This window comes from Pogona vitticeps, chromosome 6 (genome assembly GCF_051106095.1).
Source record: "Pogona vitticeps strain Pit_001003342236 chromosome 6, PviZW2.1, whole genome shotgun sequence".
In the NCBI taxonomy this organism is placed as follows: Eukaryota; Metazoa; Chordata; class Lepidosauria; order Squamata; family Agamidae; genus Pogona; species Pogona vitticeps.
In genome coordinates, this window is record NC_135788.1 from 114361110 (window position 1) to 114382203 (window position 21094).

Sequence of the window (21094 nt, forward strand, 5' to 3'; positions counted from 1 at the left end):
TGCATTCCAATGGGCTGAATACCTGCTTGTCCAGTGAAGATCCGCCATATGGCGGCCATTTTTTGTGCCTGTAAAGTGAGGAATGCATCCTAGAAAACAGCAGGGGACCATTTTCTTCAGCCGGCGGCCATTTTGACCCCCGACGATCAGCTGTTTGCTGATCGTCGTAAAGCAAAAATCGGTTCCCGAAGCAGGGAACTGATCATCGTTAAATGAAAAAACCCATTTAAAACATCGTTTTACAATCACAAAAACCTAATCATATAGCGATTTCCTCGTTAAGCGAGGCAATCGTTAAGTGAGGCACAACTGTACATGCATGCCTACATATGCCCTAATTCTCCAAACCTTCCCGAAAGCGCCCAAGAGTCAGTTTCCATTCATCGTCACTGAGTACGCTCAGTCCTGTTTGGACTGTCATTAGGGATACCTCCTGTCCTTTCAGGATTTTTCCCCTGAAGACCTTTTATACTTCAGCCCTATATTGTTGTTACCTGTCATCAAGTTCCCTCTGACTTTTGATGGCCTTCTAAATGAGCAGTCTCCAAAATGTCCTCTCCTGTTCTCAACTTTGCTTAGCTCTTGCAAATTTTAGGCTGTGACTTTCTTCAGAGAGCCAAACCATCTCCTACTTGGTTTTCCTCTTTCCCTGTTGTCTTTTCCTGAGAATCTTGTATTCTCATGATGCGCCCAAAGTAAGACAACCTCCTTTTCATCATTTTTTGCCTCCAGAGATAATTCTGGCTTGATTGGCTCCAGAAGCCACTTGTTTGTCTTTCGGCCAGTCCAGGATATCCACAAAGCTCTCCTCCAGCACCATATTTCAAATGAATCATTCTTCCCCTGTCGGCTTTCTTTACTGCCCAGCTTTCACACCCATACATAGCGATCAGAAATACAATAATATGCATGACCTTAGTCTTGGTCTCTAGTGACAAATCCTTATACTTGATGATCTTTTCCAATATCAGCAAATTGAACACTGGTCCTCGGTGGAAGAGAAGAGGAAGTGAAATTATTTTTTCACTCTGCTAGGCATCGCTGATGCGCTATATCACTTAGATTAATTTTTATTTTAAAAACTTTGCCTTGTCTGAAATGTGGATCGAGAAACCACCCACTGCTGTTCACTCTGCCAGCAGAAGGAGCCAGGACAACTTCTTGGTCCATTCTCAGCAATCATACGTGCTGGAAATGGACCAAACTAGAGTGAACGTACCTGCACCAAAAAGTAGACGTCTCTGATGGGCTCAAAAAGGTGCAGGAAGGGGCGTTCTAGGGATGGATTACATCATCTGATTGCCAGAGAAAAAAAGGAACTCCTCCCCACACCACACCACCCAGCGGGACAAATGCCCATCTGATCAAGCCCTGTGGTTTAATTTTTGTGTTTAGTCTAAATAATACACAGGGTGAATCGGGATTGGAACTAGACCACCTGAGAAGTAATGAAAGCAATGTGTTTTATCAACGGACTCTGCAGATTTACAGACAAACTGCAGAGTAGAAGGAAAATACACTCTGTGATTTAGCAAGATGATGAGAGAGAGAATGGGGACTGTCCCAGACAAAACTGATGCCTGGAGGAGACTGTGTTATTTCCTCCTCAAAACCAGGAGAGAATCTGAATTTGTGATCTTGTGAACAGAAAGAAAAGAGCACTGGGCAATACAGTCATGCTACGAACTGGGTGCCTGTCAGAGCATCAATCAGCCTTGGAGACTCTACTTTGCCAGAAGAGCCCAGGGCAGACCACAGCTGGTTCATAAGCCATGGAATGCAGAACTATGAACAGAAGCCCTGCCTGATCTGGCAGTAGCCTGGGGTTGGCAGCAAGCTGTGCAAGGCCATGTCATCTCCTGTGTCAGCTTGGAGGAAAGCCAGCCCCAGATTCCAAGATATACTTTCTCAGAATTAAGCCCCACTTCATTCAATGGTGTTTACTGTCTAGGAAGTTTATTCAGGACTCCTACCAAAGAACTCTCGCCAGAGGGCGATGTTTCATCTGTAAACATAAAAGAGATGATGCTGGATCATCACTGACATCATCCAACGTCCATGGGTGATCATTACAGTCCTTTTTCAACTCACCTTGTAAAACAGGAAGCTGTTTTCTATCAAGCCAGGATATTGATCCATAAAGGCCAGTATTGTCAACCCTCAGTTGGAACAACATTTTCGGTTTCAAAGTCAGGATTTTTACAACGGAAAGAAACTCATAATTTCCCCATGCAAAATATGTGCCCTAGCTGCACACAACAAAATGTGCTTCCAGTGTTTCTTGTGGAAACATCTGGACCGTATTCAGCACATGGTAGAGCAAATAGTAATCCTCAACCCTTTCCCAATACTTTGAGGTTCTAGTCCTCATGTTGTCAGAGACGTTTTTCAAAGTTATGCCATTGCTTAGAAACACCTCTGGAATTTCCTGTCGGGCTGGCCTGCCAGATTGTCACCAATTAAATATTTTCTGGCTACATTATTAGCATCCTTGCTGACTGTTGTTGTTTTTAAATCCAGGAACGGTGTCAGAAGAGACGGGAGCACCGGTTTTAATACAAAGGTAAGTTTTGGGAGCCAGCTGGATTGCAAAAGTGGGTTGTGATGTACTGTTTCTTTTATTGGAGGAGCAAGATGTTATGAGAACGAAATTGGGGATGGTAGGTTCTTTTTAATGTTTCAGGCAAAGAAGATAAGATTAATTTCTCCCCATGTTCCCTGTTTTTTGGGTCAAGTCTGTTCATCCCAAACAAGGGAACACCAAGAAAACTCCAGGAGTTTTCTATGCTTGACCATGGATGCTAGGTCAGGCAACTTGAGAAACAGCAAGTTCAGAGTTCACAACCTAACCTATATTTACAGCAGTCCCGTTGAAATCAGTGGAGCTTAGATTGGTTACAGCTAAATTCACAATGATTTCATTAAGTCTGCCTACATAGTTTAGAGAACAGTGCTTCCCAAACTTGGGTCCCCAGAAGCCTTCACTGCTAGCTACACTGGCCAGGATGTCTGGGAGTTGTAGTACAAAAACATCTGGGGATCCAAAGTTGTGAACCACTGCTCTAGAACATGAAGTATCTTGTGCTAAGTAGAAGCCTAAGTGGACCACCAGAAAGATGAACAAGGGGGCCATACATCAAATCAAGCCTGGAACCAAAAATGACACAACTGAGGCTGTCACATTTTGGGCACATCACGAGAAGAATCACTGGAACAGACAATAATGCTAGGAAAAGTTGAAGGCAGCAGGAAAAGAGGAAGAAAAGAGGAAGGGGTAAGAATTTAATAAATAAATAAAATAAATAAATAAGACCAAATATCAGATGGATTGACTCTTTAAAGGAACCATAGTTCAAGATTTTCTAGAGTGAGCAAGGCTGTTAATGGCAGGACATTTTGGAGGTCACTCATTTATAAGAGCGCCATAAGTGAGATGTGACTTGATGGCGCATAACAACAACAAAGAAGCAAAAATAGTGAAACGGCGGCTGTTATACTTTGGGCACATCTTAAGAAGATAAGGTTCACTGGGAAAGACAATAATGCTGGGCAAAATTGAAGACAGCAGGAAAAGAGGAGGACCAAATGTGAGATGGACTGACTCAACAAAATTACTGTATAGTCTTGAGTTTCCAAGAACAGCAAAGAGCCCTTTAGGATAGCCTCTTCTGAAGGTCCTTAATTGATAGGGTCACTATAACGTGGCAGCCCATAACTACCAGTAACAACACAGAAATATGGCAAAAAAAAAGAACCGAAGTTTATGTATATGGTGTTCTGTTTTGACTACAGAAGTATCCTTCCCCCGCTCCCTTGTTTAAAAGTATTGACAAGGTTTGATCTTTTTGTGGTTTACCTATTTTTAACTAGACACTAAGTACTCAGGCTGCCAGCAGACTATAAAAACTGTATTTTTTTAAAAAAAAAATCTAATGAAAAGCAGTGCGTTTTAAAAGCTGGTGTTTAAGCTAGAAAGTGGTATACAAACCTCACAAGAACTCTGTTCCTGATTGTTGTTAACCAGGAATCTGGCTCTATACGGGATAGAAGATATCAACTTTAAGTGATGTAACAGGATGTGAACCTCGGAAAGCTTGTATGGTGTTACTGCATTAAAGTCACCCCGCCCTCAGAGCATGAGATGTAAAGAGAAAAATGCAGGGTTGATTGTTCCATCCTGTGTTATCTGAGGTCACCTGTGGAATTTTCCTTCAAAATGTCCTTGGTTTCAGGTTGGGCTGGGATTTCTATATAAAAGCATCTAGGACCCTTTAGCAGCAGTTCAGATCTCCAAGCAAAGGCTTAGAAAAAGCTGAGATTTCAGGCTGGTTCACACCTGAAGCAGGAAAAGGCTATGGTTCACAGCAAGAGATGAGTCAGTCACAGCCACGCCTCTCCCCCTTGGAAAAGGTGAGAAAACCTCTAGTGTAACAACACATAATCTACTGCTTATATCACAGCCAAGGTTTTGCAGCTCTCAGTTTCCCATGAAAAGCTCATTCCAAGCCATCCATTTGAGCCCCTCACAAGCACGGCTGGCTGTTTTGCTAGGATCTCAGTTAGATAGGATGAACCTCGGGGAGAGAAGAGGGAAGGGACTATGGGAGAAAGAGAGAAAGACCAGAGACAGAATGGGAGAGAAAGAAAGAGGGAAAGGATGTCAGAAAGAAAGAGAAGGAGGGAGTCATCAGAAAGAAAGGAACAGTGGAAAACCAAGGATTGGAAGCAATGACAGAAAGAGGAAAAGGGGTGTTGGGAAGGAGATTGATGGAGAGATGGAAGGAGTGACTCTATCTATCTGACTTTGAAAATTTTATATCTAGATAAAACAGTGGTGTCATGGTTAAAGTACAAGGCATATGACTAAGGAGGCCTGAGTTCAAATCCTCCCCGGCCCTGAAACTCACTGGATGACCTTGAATGACTCACACTCTCTCAACATGACTGAACTCACAAGTTCTGTATACTCACTGAGGATGCAGTGGGAGGAAGGAAACCATGGACACCTCCTTGAGCCAATGGAAGGAAAGCGGGAGATAAAGGCAACTAAATGACGATAACAACAATGTATAAAATAAATAAATCATATATTGGTGTCCCCTCTCTCCCATAAAGTTTAGAAACATGTCACCAGATGATGACATGACTGTGATGCAATAACATCCTATGGCAAGCTTTTTCATCCATAGCATCCAATTATCTGGTATTTATCAAGATATAAAATGTTATAAACATTATATATAAACACACACATACATCTACATATAGACGGAGAGAACAAGGAAAAGGCCACGTAGATCCCAAAATGTAAGAGCAGGCGATACTTTTTATTGGGCCACTAAAGAATCAAACAAATCACAAGTTTTGTGAAGAAAATTCCACTTCTTCAGGCTTAGCACAATCCATAGTGTCCAACGTGGACCACCAATTTTTGGACTCTTGTCTAAGATTCTTCTGCACTACAGGTTGCGCTAAGCCTGTAAAAGTAAGAGCTTTCTCCATGAACACTTGCAATTCATTTGATTCTTCAGTGGCCCAATAAAAGGTGTCACCCACATTTGTGTGATATACGTAGACAGTCTGTTAAACATTCATGTCGCCATACTTCATGCAGAGCAGATTTTTGGTATCCCACTTTGTTTTGTTTTTTTAAATCGAGAAATTGCTTTGCCGTTGTCTTTTGGCCACCTTCAATGATGCTTTATTGGGTTGGTTGGTTGGTTGGTTGGTTGGTTGGTTGGTTGGTTGGTTGGTTGGTTGGTTGGTTGGTTGGCTGGTTGGCTGGTTGGCTGGTTGGTTGGTTGGTTGGTTGGTTGGTTGGTTGGTTGGTTGGTTGGTTGGTTGGTTGGTTGGTTGGTTGGTTGGTTGGTTGTCTCCAAGGATCTGCTCCTGTCTAATTTTGCTTCCACCCTTTGTTTTCTAAATTTGAGGCCAACCAACAACCACAGTGCCAGCCATGGCAGACCAAGGCTCACACCCGGGGCTAACCGGGATGCTTCTCCTCCTTATGGTAGCCTGGTTGGCCACAGTGGATGCTGAAAGCTACCAGAAGTTCCTGAGGCAACACGTCGACTATCCTATGACCCAGGTCCCTGAGGCTCAGTACTACTGCAACCTCATGATGAAACGCCGCAACTTGGCCACCTCCGGCCACTGCAAGCATCTCAACACCTTCCTTCATGCGGACACTGCCTCCATTCAAGCCGTGTGCGGGCAGGCTGGGGATCCCACCACAGGCGACCTCCGGGAAAGCCACGCCAGCTTCCCCCTCACCATATGTCGGCTTCAGAAAGGCTCCTGGGCTCCTGACTGCAGGTACCAGGGGATCTCTGGCCTTGAAAGAATCATCATCGCCTGTGAGGAGGGGTACCCTGTCCACCTGCAGACAGAAGTTCCAGGTTATTGAGCCATCTCGAGGGAACTGGGCTAATTTCTCCCTGCTATTTCTTTAATTCACGAAGAACAGAAACTCAGTTCAATGCATCTCTCCCTCCATCAACTTGGGAAAATAAAATAAAGTGAATTTAATGCTCCTTCTCTGGTGGTGTCCGTATTTTGGAGAGACTCAGCTAACTTCCTTGTTTTTTATCATACAGGCATTTTCTTCCATTTCAAAAGCAAATGTTAGAAGCTTTCTTGGTCCAACAGCAAAAATTCATTGATTGTGGGATTTGATTTATATACTCCCCGTTTGCCTATGAAAGGCCACTCTAGGTAGTTCACAAGAGAAAACAGAGCAATCATCAGCAACAATAAATTTTAAAACTAACAACAAAGCAATATAAAAGAATAAATATGCACTAAACGTTATAAATTAGAAGCATTATACACTTAGAAATAGAATACCAACAAAAAAAATCAATCCCTTTTTTCAGTCTATATCACTGAAGTCATTATAGCCTTTGCTCCAAACCACTGATACAATGTATTGACGGGGAAAGAAACATTATACTGTATAAAGTGGCGATTCGTCACATCCCAACTGGACAAAAAACAAAAGAAGGGCTCGTCCGGGATTTGAACCCGGGACCTCTCGCACCCTAAGCGAGAATCATACCCCTAGACCAACGAGCCACCTGGCAAGCATATTTTGTCCGGTATTATTTTTTAGTTTTAGTGCCACCTAGTGGCAACGTTAGTATTTTTCCTTTTTTTCCCTCTAATCAAATCTTAGTTTAAACGACGTTCTTCTTAATTCTCTCTCTTTCCCAATATTTTTGAAAGATGTGACAGGGAAAAAAATTAAACGGGATACTCTCTTCCAAATACTTTTCCAAGAAAGAAACAGAGAGCAATTAGTCGCAATAAATAACCCACGAAATATGCTTTGTGCTCTCAAGCTGGGAGTGTTTTAAGGACAAGAGTTCCTCTGAGCATGCACAGCCTGCTTTTCTCCCACGTCAATCACAGCTTGATTGGGAAAGAGCTTAGCTCCTGCACCTCTTTACCATTGCAATGGTTCAATCCTGCACATGTGTGCATGTCTACTCCGAAGTCAATTCGACCAAGATCAAAGGGGGCTTGCATTCCCTGGTACGTATGAATGGCCACCGAATGCGTGTACCTGGAAACAGAAAGCCCACGATCTGCACCCGATCAATTCAGTAAAGTTTGCTTCTTGATCGCCCTTAAGATCCTATCTTTGAAATATACGTTCATTGTCCTTTTGTTGACACAGGGTTAATTAGGAAGATTTACTCTTTAATAGGGAAGGGAATTATGGAATGGGAGGATATGGTGCTGAAAATCCCTCTCTGCCTCCCAACTTCCCACCCACCCCCACTTCCAATACATAATACGACGAAGAAACTCGTGACACCCCGCAAGCTGACACATTTACAATGGCAATGAAAATAGTGAAAATGAAAAGGACATCCGACCTGCACAAAAAAAACCTCATGGCTAATTAAAAACATCCCCGTCACAACAATATGCTCATTAACAATATATCCCCACGAGAGGAATTTTTTTAAGGTCGAAGTATTTCTGTTTTTGGGAAACATAACAAAGGCTCCAGCGAGATTTGAACTCGCGACCCCTGGTTTACAAGACCAGTGCTCTAACCCCTGAGCTATGAAGCCTTGGCTGGCAGAGGACGTTCGAGCGACGGCCTACAAAGCTTATCATTGGAGGAATTGGGTCTCCAAAGCAAGGCTCGTGATGGGACAAGAGGAGAGGCTATGAAATCCCTGCTGACACGTGTTCTGACGTTCGCACGAGTGGTGCTTCCGGCATATAAGCGTGCAAGGTTAAAAAAACTTGTCCAAAGAATCTTAGGAATTAAAGATAAATAGCAAAACGCAAGCAACAGGTAAAAGTTACTCCTTGAAGAAAGAGAAATAATTATAAAAAAACTAGAAAGTGAGAAAAATAAATGTGCAGAATAAGAGAGGGAGGAAAACCCCACATGGGATCTCACATCTCAAAATCTGTGCTTAGTGAGTAAACTTGCCTGAAGAGGTGAGTTCATGGTCAGGACCATAAGACCTAGGTACTTGAAACCTTGAATTTCTTTTTTTAAAAAAGTGAGGAAAGTACCCAAAATCTCAGAGAAAGCATTCTGTGATGATCCATTAAAACATATATACAATGTTGTCCAATTTCTATAAACCACTCCCAATTGATAAACAATGTTTTAAAAACTGTCTTTACAGATTAAAAATAGGGCTCGTCCGGGATTTGAACCCGGGACCTCTCGCACCCAAAGCGAGAATCATACCCCTAGACCAACGAGCCAGATGTCCTGTTTTCTTACGCAAGGCATATGTCAAGTGAAAACAATAATCTGTCTCCCACGTGTTCATTCTGCTTTCTGAATTGATCCATAGCGCCATCTCCTGGTAAAAGTTTTAAATTCTTTCTTGGTGTTTTTTTGGTACAGTATTTTCCTCTTTCCAGAAATTAAAAGAATCTGAATTATTTTCTAATGGCGTTTTCTTCGTAATAGCGCTTAAATCCTTTCCAAACTGAACCTGGGCATTGGAAACTTGATATGTATATTCTGGTAAAATTGGGATTATGTGGAAGTCAAAAGCAAAAATATTTCAGAATTATTATTTTTTTGCCCTGAACGAAAGAAACATTTAAACTCCTGTCGAAATGAAGACAGCACATCAATAAATCTATCTCCTACTTTGGCATGAATCTGGTTTTTACAGGAGAAAAGAAAATCCTTAATCCTCTCCTACATAAATGGGGGAAGATAATGTACAAAATAAAAGGACACATTGTAAAAAAAATCAAACTAAAACCTCCATTGAGCTATACAGCGTTGCCAGTTTTTCTTACTGAGTCTCATATTTCTCCCATTGCAAATAAGGCAAAAAGCAATAATTAAATCATTGTGCTGCCTTATATGGGGGGAAAATGTTTCCACGTAAAATTTTCTGGATTATAATCCAATCCTCAAAATGTGGAGTGAAATACATGTGATTTTTAAAGAAAGATTCTTATGCATTACTGCTTTGACTGGATTTCTAGTACCTGTCTTCCATTATTGTGTTATCCATTTCTCAGAGTGGCATTGGTGTTGTTGTTGTTCTTAATTGTATATTTTCAGTTCCTGGCTTTAATATTGCCTTTTAAATGATGTAAGAGGCCACTTTACTCCTTCTTTTTAGCTTTAAATATTGTCTTCTAATGATGTTAACCACCGTTGTATACTCCTCGTTTTAAATATTGTTACCACCTTCGGTCATTTTCAAGGAGAAAGGTGGAATAAATAAATACCTAAATATTTAATCACAAGCTTATACTGTATAGGGGTGTATGTATCCTGTTTGTTAGTGTAGTAAATTGCACTAGAGTAGGCCCATTCAATCAATAGGAATTTAGTGTGTCAAATCCTCCATAAATTCCTTTGATTCTAATGGCACTACTCTACATGCAACTTTCGGTGCTAATGTAAGTCTCAACTGGAGTAGACCCATTTGAATGAATGGGATTTATGAAGGAGTTTAGCATACAGCTACTGCTGAAATCACTTTAGAACCTCTGAGGAAAATTTATCATTTTTTTTTAATCCACCTCTTCCTGTCCCGTTGCCCTCCAGGGATGTGGGACTACACATCCCATCTTGCCACGCCATCCAATCGAGGAGCGCCCAGAGTGACAGTGATGATGGGAAGTGCAGTTCAAGATTTCAGGAAGGCCCCAGGTGGAGAAAGAGATGTGCCGACTGATAGAAGAATAAATGTTCACTTGGCTTTGGGCTAGTAGAAGATGGGCCCAGCAGAGGGGGAATCTTCCATTCAAAAGATGAAAAGATACAGAGTTGGAAATAATAGAAATTTTGGCTTACAAGGGCTTCTCTGCCCTATTGGTTAAGCTCGGGATTGTATGATAGTGGCTACACACCCAGGATAGAAGACTGGGAAGGTATATTTCGGTCTGAATACATGATAGCCATATCAATTCTGTGCTGTGCCATTTGGCTAGTGTTTCCATCTTTCTGGGGAGGAGGAACTGGAGGTGGCATACATACTCGTTGCAGAGTTTTGAATTTCTTTTGCTACGCAGTAGAAGTGCAGAGACTCTCAGCGGAGAATAGTTACAAGTTTTCCCCACTAGTCCAACCTTTTCTCATTAACTAACACTTCAAGTCTCAATAACTCGCTTTGAGACATCTGGGTAAGAGAAAGAATAAAAACATTCCATTACTTACAGTTGTGAAAAGATCAACAGCAAACAAACAACACCAAACACCAACTGAGAACTGAGGGGGAGCACTCAACAGAGAGGTGGGTCTATCTTTGAATTCAGAGGTGAGAAGAAATGATTGATTACTCCCGGATAGATTGACAGTCATCTCTGCCAAGAACGGTCCCTCCCAGCCACACCTACTCCAGGCAGCATGCAAGGCTGCAAATAAAACTCCAGCAGTCCATGCCCTTTCAGAGCAAATTTGTATGCCCCTTAAATGTTGGCACCATGGGTCAAAGCTCCACTCAGCCCTAGCTGTAGCTCTGCCTGGACAACCATGGGGTCAATGCTGAGGTGGGCTTAAGGAGTAGCAGCAGAAGCTACTACAGGAGAATAGCACTGTGTATGCATTTTATGTGGGGTGTCTTCATCCCCCCAAAATACTTTGCACCCATCTGATATCATGCAGACTGTTTTCCTCTCATCAGCATCAAGGAAAATAGATCCATTAGCCCACTGGCTTATGGACATGGAAAGTGGGCTGAGGCATCATTGTGTCCTTCACCTTAGACAGATATATATTGTAAGCCAGTCCTAAAAATGCTCCGAAATCCATTTCCAGCTAAAGATCAGAGCCATCTGAACTGGAAATGACATACCTAGTGTGACATTTGAGGCATGCCCTTCACGAAATACCCTCCAGTGGACCCTATTGGTCTGTCCTCTCCGGCTTGTCCGAAGGCAGAAGAACTTGGCAAAGGTGTATTTTTTGGAAACCATCTCCCAGAATGCCCCAGCCACGTCATGGAGGTGGTTCAATGATATTCATGCTCGTTGGGGAAGACATGTTCCGAAAAACCAACTTTCCCAAACTTTTCAGCTTTTCGATAAGCCAGGAAAAGAATTTTGCCAAACCCTGGGAGGCAGCCAATAAGAGTGGCAGCACGAAGCTTAGGAGCGGCCATTGTATTTCCCACAATGCCCCACACATAACCTAGCTCAAGGGGCATTATGGGGAATTTAAATGGTTACTCCCATCCCTTTTTTTTAAAGCAAGGGCAGGCCTCAGCAATGGGATCCACCATGATTGCTGGAACCCAGTGGGTTTCCTTGGACCCCTGAGGCCAAGCCAAACCAGAATGTGGCTCTTCCTGGCCATGAATGACCATCAGTCCAGTTTTGTATAAGAGGAACCTTTCTATGGCCATATAGTTATTATTCACTTTGCCCAGCAGATATATTTTCTTTTCACATCCAGCCAGGCCCCAAGGGGTCCCGTTGTGTGTGGCTAACAACCTCGCCATGAGCCTCCACAACAATTCCCCGAAATCCATAACGAGAACAAACAGGCCGCATTGGTTTAATAACATCCCTGGGGGGCAGCAGGTGGAGGTAATTGGTACTTCCCCAATCCGTGTCCCCTCAGGAACAGCCAGCCTCCAATTATGTTCCCCCCCCTGAAGCAGGTGCCGGAGTGCGCGCCCTGAGACCTCATTAAATCTTGCAAAGTTTTGTTTCGGGAAACTTTGCAGCCTTGGGAGTATTTTGTGGGAGAGAGGGCAGCGCTAGAGCACCGATCAGGTGCGCCTGTCCCCAGCGATGGCCTAACGAGTCAAGCTTTAATGATAGACGAGATGGGAAAATAAGAATCTTAATAGTATTGTAGAGGAGCACAAGAAATTCCTGTGGCCAACTCTCTCTCTCTCTCTCTCTCTCTCTCTCTCTCTCTCTCTCTCTCTCTCTCTCTCTGTGTGTGTGTGTGTGTGTGTGTGTGTGTGTGTGTGTGTGTGCAGACTAGCTAAGTTTTTCAACTCACTGTTGTGGCTTGGGTCTTAATAACTTTGGTTATTAACCAAACAATGGTAAATCTTTTTTTTTTGCTTGTTTGTTTGTTTCAAATATTTTTACCCCACCTTTTCCCCTTGAAAAGGACGCCCCCCAACGCAGCTTTCGACAAGGAAAGACAATATTTAAAACTGAAAACAATGAGCATGCAATGGTGGTTAAGATCATTAAAAGACAATATTTAAAACTGCAAACAGTGAATAAGGAGGCATTTTACATCATTGCTTGGCAATAGTAAGGCAAAGAGCAATGTGTATACAATTATTTTTTAAAAAAAGAAGTCACTCTGAAAAATGGAAAACACCAAAATGGAAAACACAAGTTTATATATGAAAATCCAATCAAAGCAGTAATGCATAACAATTTATCTAAAAATCACACACCCTCCTGCTCATGAAAAGCCTTGCTTAACAGTTAAACCATTCGAGACAAATCTAGCAATTTTAAAAGTCATTCTCCAGACAATTACAAGTTTGTAGACTGTTTTTCAGCAAAAGTTCTTTGTGGGTGGGGTGGTCCCTGCTTTGCAGCTAGTTTGGATTGAAAGCAAATAACAGATGCTGGAATCCACTGGCCTGCAAACGTTATTGCACCACAAATCCCATCTGTCCTGGTCAAAGGGTGAGAATGATGGGAGTTACGATAGCATCAGGAGAGGGGCATATGCCCAATCGCCAGATTAAATGATACAAGGCTAGAAAAAAAATGGTGTGTTGGACAGGGGTGGTGGAGAAACCAGATTTATGTTCTCTGCGTGTTGAAAAGAGAGTTGAAAAAATTAGAATGGATCCTGTGACTCATTTTATTTATTGATTCATTCATTCATTCATTCATTCATTCATTCATTTCTACACCGCTCATCTGACCAATGGTCACTCCAGGTGTTGTACAGCAGTAAACAATAAGAACATATAAACAAAAACATGAGTCAACTAACACAACTAAAATTAAAATTAATGAATCATATGGAAACGTAATCAGGATAGCTCCATGCTTTAGGTCTTAGAGGTTGCGAGTTCTATTCCCCACTGGGCCTCGTTGTCAGAGATGGGACTCCATGATCCATAGGGTCCCTTCCAGCTCTGCAGTTCTAAGATGATGATCATCTTCAACCTGCAGAGCAGAAAGGGACCCTATGAATCATTGAATTCAGCCCCTGTCAAGGAGGCAGAGTGGGGAACCGAACTACCGTTATGAGCACTTGATTCAAAACGTGGCAACGGTCTCTGTTACTTTGCTTTACCCGTGGGTCATTATAAATTAAATAAAAACAAGCCTCCAAAGCGTCTTACTTTATCTATGAAATATCTATGAAATGTGTAGCACCAAATACAATTCACGTTTTACAACATGCAACCTCGGAGTTAAAAGCAAATAGGCCAACAACAGGGAAACCTAATTTTTAACTTGGTTAAAAGCAGATGAAAAGAAACTTTGCAGTTCTTTAGACCTGGTGCAACTTATTAGGATATACCTGCAGTACAGAGTTTTATTTACTGTGTTATAACAGGTGTTTTTTATATACATACATACATACACACACACACACACACACACACACACACACACATATATATGTATACACACACACACATATATATATGTATGTATACACACACACACACACACACATATATATAAATGAATATATAAAGATATTCATTTTGTATATTCATTTTGATATATTCATTTTGTATTACACCACGTTAATGGTCATGGCTCCCCCCCTGCCTTTAAAGAATCTTGGAGATCTGTGTAACTTAGCAATGCTGCTTTACTAGAGAGAGAGTACAATATTTTCCAGTGAGCTGAAGTTCCCACGGCCACCCCAGGGAGACGAGGCGATTAATGCAGACACTTAACACTGTGTGCAGTAATTATAGCTTTACCTGTCTTCACTTGTTACTTGGAAACAGACAGCATGCTTTTGCTGCTGGATAAAATCAGTTTGGTGTTTAGTGCAGGGTTTATTTTTCTTTTCTTTTTTTAGCTATCGATAAAGTCCTTTCATTTCAAACATGGCTTTAGCTGTAAAATTCTCTAGGGATGCACGGCCTTATTGCCTGTTATTGGCGTTATCGAACAGAGGAAGGAGAAAGTGTGAATTTTAATAATGCACTTCTCAATTGCTGTGCATAAGGATTTTTTCCGCTCCAGAACTGAAATCAATAGTATGAATGTTACATCTTCATTTGGGTAGCCACTGAAGCAGCCAACATGGTTGCTGTTGATATTACTGTGATAATTATCAATAATAATATTAGTAGGAGGAGAAGGAGGATTTCTATGGATTTCACACTTTCTCTGCAATCTATGTGACAAGCAAGTTTAAACATGTTTATGACTGACCTGGCCTTTCTCACCAGATTACTCACAAACATATCCAAACCTACTTATAAGTTCAAGCGTAGGCTGCAGAACAAAAATATGATAATCATAAAAATCCTCTAATGATCACTATTATTATTAATTTGCCACAGTTCTAGATATTTGGAACAGCTCATAGACCAAGCAGGGAGGGCATTGCACCTCAAATATTGTAGGGGTGTCCCTCCCACTTTGGCCATGAATTGGCATATGAGACATGGGTTGATGGTGTGTGGTGGAGCTACAACAGCTGTTGAAAAATAGAAATAAAGTTTATTGCGGTTTCATGACCCATGGTATTAAAAACCAGACAAAGTTGACGAAGGGAGGGAGTTGACAACATACAGCTGGGGAAAGTCACTGTTTTGAAACACGGCTTCTTGAATATCCCATAAAGTAGAACCATGGTACGTACTGGGGAATTCCAGAATTTACAACTCAAAACAGTAAATTCTCCCAACTTTTTGAAAACACTCATCATGTGATGTCCGGGAGAGGGTCCATGTATACGGGAGATTATCTACTTTGAATCCATAGACTGATTGACATATTTTTCTCCCATTCATTTCCTCATAAACAGTAAATGGGTTAATGGGCTGAGATGATATTGTCCTCCATAGCGGCTTAGGTCTCCAGAGCCTAAAAGCTGCCGGCAGTTTTCCACCGACAAGCCGTGGCATATCTTAGCCCGCCGCTCTGGGTAAAAGCCACCACCGGGCTGTGTGTGTTTTTGGCGCAAGGAGGTGGCAGCGGTGGTAAAGTCTCTAGTGGATCGGGCCCCTGAGATTCCCCCATCCTCTCACCTGCGTCTGACGCCTTCCAGGCTCTCTAATTGAGCTAATGGCAAGGTTAAGAGAGATAATTGAATTATTCAGCTGGTGGACACCCAAGGGATGACGAGAACCTCCCTCCAAGGAGGGTGGCGAAATTTCCCACAGTAAAAAGAAAAGCAAAGAAAAGGCAGCTTTTTAATTATACTGCAGGAATGTCCAGACCAAAAAAAAAAAAAAGGTCAAGGCCAACGTAATTGTGAAATTCCAGCGTTATTTCCTTGGATAGCGTTTCCCCTCTCTTGAGCCTTCTTGCACATTTTTTTTCTGCTTGGGTTTTCTGCATCTAGGACAAATATATTTGAGAGGTTTAAAAAAAAACACTGAATTTTTATTTAAAAAAATTCCAAGCCAACCAAAAACTGTAGGTCTTATACTGAAATGTAAGGGTGGGTGATATCTTTCGGTGGATCATCGCCCTCCTCTGCCAAATATTTTCATCCCTAGAAAGGCAGGGTAGAACCCTCTCAACCCTCACCCCTTGTCTTCCTGTATGTCAGAGGCTTCTGTCCTGTTGCTACCAGTGGGGCAAGATTCAATGGGGTTGTACCCAAAATGGGGTCTTCTCTCTGGTCTCAGGCTGCAAAACATCCTGAGGCAGATCTGGATGGCTCAGTCTCTTCAAACCACTACCCTTGTTCCCTCCACCTGTTTTTTTCTCACACTCCTATCATCCTCATCATTTCTGCTAGGGAGAAACACCAAATTGATGCATTGTATGTGCTCACCTCTCCCGAACAAGGCAGCTAAGAGTGACTCTAAACCTGTGTTTAAATTTGGATATAAATGACAAAGATTATCAGCGGCGAAGCGATGTTGCAGTGCTAGGGAAGAATCTTACAGCTCTTTTAAAGGCTTATGGGTTTCATTTGGTGTGACATTTTGAGGACTGTTGTTATTGTTGTTTAGTCTTTTAGTCGTGTCCGACTCTTCATGACCCCATGGACCAGAGCATGCCAGGCCCTCCTATCTTCCACTGCCTCCCGGAGTTGTGTCAAATTCATTCTGGTAGCTTCGATGACACTGTCCAACCATCTCATCCTCTATCATCCCCTTCTCCTCTTGCCATCACCCTTTCCCAACATCAAGGTCTTTTCCAGGGAGTCTTCTCTTCTCATGAGATGGGCAAAGTACTGGAGCCTCAGCTTCAGGATCTGTCCTTCCAGTGAGCACTCAGGGTTAATTTCCTTCAGAATGGATAGGTTTGTTCTCCTTGCAGTCCAGGGGACTCTCAAGAGCCTCCTCCAGCACCACAACTGAAAAGCATCAATTCTTCGGCGGTCAGCTTTCTTGGGGACTGTAGCTGACTGTTTTGCATTTCACAAGGTGGGGTACGGGCAAGCTGAAGCTTATGCCAAATAAAACCCAAATTGGCCTTTAAAAGAAGAGCAGGAATTTTTGTTGCTTTGGATACAAAGGGAGGCCACTGATCTAGTCAAAATGAGTTAACTAACCCCGTTGCCGCTGGAAGCTTCCAAGTTCTAACTCATGGGGAAGGTGGTCAATCCGCTCCGGGTTTGGGGTAGAACTTTTAAGGCACTCTGTCCAAGGTGCTGAACCTATATTGAAAACAGGTCTCATTAAGAATTTTGGATGGCTATGATAAAGTTCAGGCTCAAACCTGGAAAGGATTCATTGCCCTTCTGCCCTCAAGAGCCAGCTGCCTCCGTTTTCCCTTCCTTAGAACCACATTAGAATTATAATGAAGATTTTGAGAAGTGTGATTTCAGATCTCCCAAAACGGTGTCTTTTTTTACTCTCAGACTTCACTACAGTGGGGTCTTGACTTGAGAACTTAATCCATATTGGAAGGCGGTTCTCAAGTCAAAAAGTTTGCAGGTCAAATCTGCATTTCCCATAGGAATGTATTGAAAACCATTTGATCCGTATCTGCTCTTTTCCGTCCATAGAAACTACTGGGAAGCGTCTATTCTGCCTTCAACCACTAGAGGGGGATATTTTGTTTCTTTTTTTCTTAGGTCAAGAAAGGTTCAGGGAAGGCAGGGAAAATACAGTCCAGGCAGTCCAGTACCAGGCAGTCCGAAGACTGTCTCCCAATCCACTCTCTAAACGCTGGGAGGAGTGAGGAAGCAGACAGGCACCCTTTTCACTGGCCAACAGTTAACTGAAAGTTCACATTTTGCACTTTCCCTGCCTCCCACGTGGGTTTTTTTAGTTCTTAACTCAAATCTAAGTACTTAAGTCAAGTCAATATTTTCCTATGAGAGCGGTTCTTAAGTCAAAATGTTCTTAACTCGAGTCGTTCTTAAGTCAAGACCCCACTGTATTTGGGGTAGAAATGACAGAATTTGGAAGGGGACTTTTGAGGTCATTCACTCTACCCTACATTCTATGCAGGATGCAAATGCACCGTGTGCTTGTCAAAGTATTCTACATTTTAAACAACCAAAAAACCCTCTTCCTTCTCTGCAGCAGTAAGTGACATTACCACCAATGAACTGTCTGAGGTAAAGAAAGGCACTTATTTTCTTTGGAAAAAATCTCTCAGATGCAGTGATAAATGATGTCAAGAGAGGGAGAGAAAATGTGTATACACTTGTTTTTGGGGGAAAATACTAGATAAGTTTGTGCATCTTAAAACAATGTTGTGCCTCTTCTAAAAAGATGTAAGAGACATTAAGCAGTTTATGCATGCCAGTTTTAACTGTATATATATATATATATATATATATATATATATATATATATATATATATATATATATATGAAAAGATGAATGAGTTGCAAGACAAAGAACTTTCTGACACATATAAGGCAGTGCACTTAATTTAAAAAAATCTGCAAACTGTTTTTTTTATCCAAACCAGAGTGTTCTGGTACTTGTTCAGCACTCTACACATGCTCCAGTGCCATTTTCCTCTGCTATCATTCCACATGATCTGGCATTCTCTTTGCAAACAGGGGACAAATGCCAGATTGTTTTGAGTGCGAAAATTCAGAAGTAGCTTTTTGTAAGATCAAAGCACCCGCCTGACACTTTAGAAATGGCATGCAACTCAGTATTTTTAAAATACATTCCTAGACTGGGCTGTCTCAGAAGTAAGACCCACTGAATTCATTATTCTGAAGTATGGAGAAGAATACTGAAGTTTATAGGATTCCAGCATAAACTCAGAATATTGGATAAAGATGTAGCCTTTTTTCCCCAGATGCCTAGAAATAACTTTTCAAAAATAAATTTTGAATTACTCTTCTTGTTTTAGAGAGAGAAAATAGATGTATAACCTTGTACAGAGAGACTTCAAAGAAGGGTACCATTGCATACACCCCTCTTCTGCTACTTTGTCATTCTGAGGAGGTGGCCATAAGACCTCCTTTTTTTTTTTAGCATTGTGCAATAAAAAACAGGGCTCGTCCGGGATTTGAACCCGGGACCTCTCGCACCCTAAGCGAGAATCATACCCCTAGACCAACGAGCCAGATGTGGACAAGTCTTTAGATAACTTCTATGCATTTATGGTGTGCCACGTTGACTTTTTAAGATGTTGGTCATCCTATAGTGCTATAACTCTCAGCGCCATCTAGTGGCAAGTGAGCATTATTTTTTTTTCTGGCTCGAAGCGGCGTTGCTGATTTTGAAATACAGGTGTGTACAAATTTCAGGTGTCTCTTCTCTCTGTCTCTCTCTGTGGTTTCGTTCTTCTCACGATGTGCTGATCCCAAAGCTGGAGAATTATTTTGTCTTGCAACGCTAATTTTCCAATTTGTTTAAAAGGAATTTGAACCAAGTTAAATGTGATTTCAAACAAAAAAACAACAGATCCTGTTCATACCAAAAAAGCTGTTTTAAACTGCTTTTGGCTTAATCCGTGATTTGCCCGTGACACAGGGCCAGTTTCCAGTCGAGGCAGCCCCTTTCCTTCTGGCATTGCACTTGTGCATTTAATAGATATGTATAAGAGGCTGAAATCCAACTAGTAAAGTTCTCCCATCAGATTGGAGCAATGGGTAGTTCAACCTGTCGAACTTCTGCTTCTCATGCTAGTTTATAAATGTTGGATTCCCACTTTACAGAATTAGAGCAGCCCAAATTCATAGCACTACAGAACCACAGAAGCAAAAAAGAAAAAAAAATTACATAGCAGCTCAGGTTGAGCAAGGGTATCTACAGTAGAGCTGGCCAGCTGTGCGACTCCAGATGTTTTGAGATTACCTCTGTGGTCAATCCCAGCCAGCCTAGGCAATGGGTAAGAATTATGGAATTTCCATGCAAAAAGACCTGGAGTTCCCAAAATTCCCATCCCATCTATGCAAAGTAATAAACTGTATGGTTTTAGCTTGTGAAATAATTGCTGTCCATTGCATGTGCTTTGTTTTGATGCAGTAAGCTCAGCTCTTAAGAAAGCTATGATGGATAAGATCCATTGTCTACCTGTTCTACCATTCGGTGACCTCAAGTGGCACATGGATGCTCCAGGAAGCCCACAAGAAAGGAAGGAAAGTGGAAATAATAACCCTCTCCCGCAGCTCCTTCCCACCACTGAGCTGGTCTTCCAGTATACAAAGCCAATGACTATGGCCATCAGCCATCTCTTCTTCATGAAACTTAGAGCAGTTAGTTTCATGGTCTACTATGGCTCCATCAAAAGCAAAATATTAATGAATAAAATATACAAATATATTGACAATGGCACTGGGAAATAACGAAAGAAAAAAGCTAAAAGCCCAGAATTCAGAAGAGGGAGTGGCAAGGATGTAGTCTTCCACCTTCCTTATTTGTTTGTTTAATTTGTACCCTGTTAATCTGGTCAAATATGGTTTCCCTTTTGAGTTATGGATTTCCACGCTCCCAAATAGACTGTGATGAAGTATCTGATAAATACTTTTATACGGCCATCATTCAGACTTGAATAGGCAATTAAATTCTATTTGCCTTATAAAAGACCTGCTCATGCAGGCAAACAACTGTCTTGTTGATCCAGACCAATATAGTTTCCTGCATTTTCTGGACCATCCGTTGGACTCTGGTTAATATAAGAACTGTCATGAGGACTGTCTGAACATTAAAATGTACCACAAACAGGAACTCTTTAAAAAGCAATGGTCTGGATCTGAAATCTTTTCCATTCCGTTCCTCTTCAATCGTTTTGGAGAGTTCAGGATCCAGGATATGGATAGGTCTCAATTCTAAACTGGATTCAATCATAGCATCAAATTAGCTAGGGACTCGGCACTTAGGGAAAGTCTTCTTCTGAACTACAAATCCCAGAATCCCCTGCACAGCATGGATATGGGGATTATGGATGTTTGTAGCTCTTTTTCTTTCTTTCTTTCTTTCTTTCTTTCTTTCTTTTTATTTATTTATTTTGGTCTGCAATGACCAAAATCGCACCAAGAAGAGTCCCCTCCAGGAAAAACTTACACCACTTTCAAGTCTTCCTAGCCAACAC

At 41.7% G+C, this 21094-nt stretch overlaps 1 protein-coding gene and 4 non-coding genes across 5 annotated transcripts; 1 reads left to right on the top strand and 4 right to left on the bottom strand.

Annotated features, from left to right (window-relative positions):
* The first annotated feature begins 1828 nt into the window (after positions 1-1828).
* LOC110089573 (ribonuclease) lies at positions 1829-9239 on the top strand. The gene is made up of 2 exons (XM_020812735.3): positions 1829-2563; positions 5931-9239. The coding sequence occupies exon 2, from the start codon at positions 5957-5959 to the stop codon at positions 6404-6406; it is 450 nt and encodes a 149-aa protein (XP_020668394.3). The 5' UTR covers positions 1829-2563; positions 5931-5956; the 3' UTR covers positions 6407-9239.
* TRNAP-AGG (transfer RNA proline (anticodon AGG)) lies at positions 7003-7074 on the bottom strand. Its single transcript has one exon. It is a non-coding gene; the product is annotated as a tRNA-Pro (tRNA).
* Positions 8009-8081, bottom strand: TRNAT-UGU (transfer RNA threonine (anticodon UGU)). The gene has a single exon. It is a non-coding gene; the product is annotated as a tRNA-Thr (tRNA).
* TRNAP-UGG (transfer RNA proline (anticodon UGG)) lies at positions 8665-8736 on the bottom strand. The gene has a single exon. It is a non-coding gene; the product is annotated as a tRNA-Pro (tRNA).
* Positions 9240-19051: 9812 nt separating the features above from the next.
* Positions 19052-19123, bottom strand: TRNAP-AGG (transfer RNA proline (anticodon AGG)). The gene has a single exon. It is a non-coding gene; the product is annotated as a tRNA-Pro (tRNA).
* Between the last annotated feature and the right edge of the window lie 1971 nt (positions 19124-21094).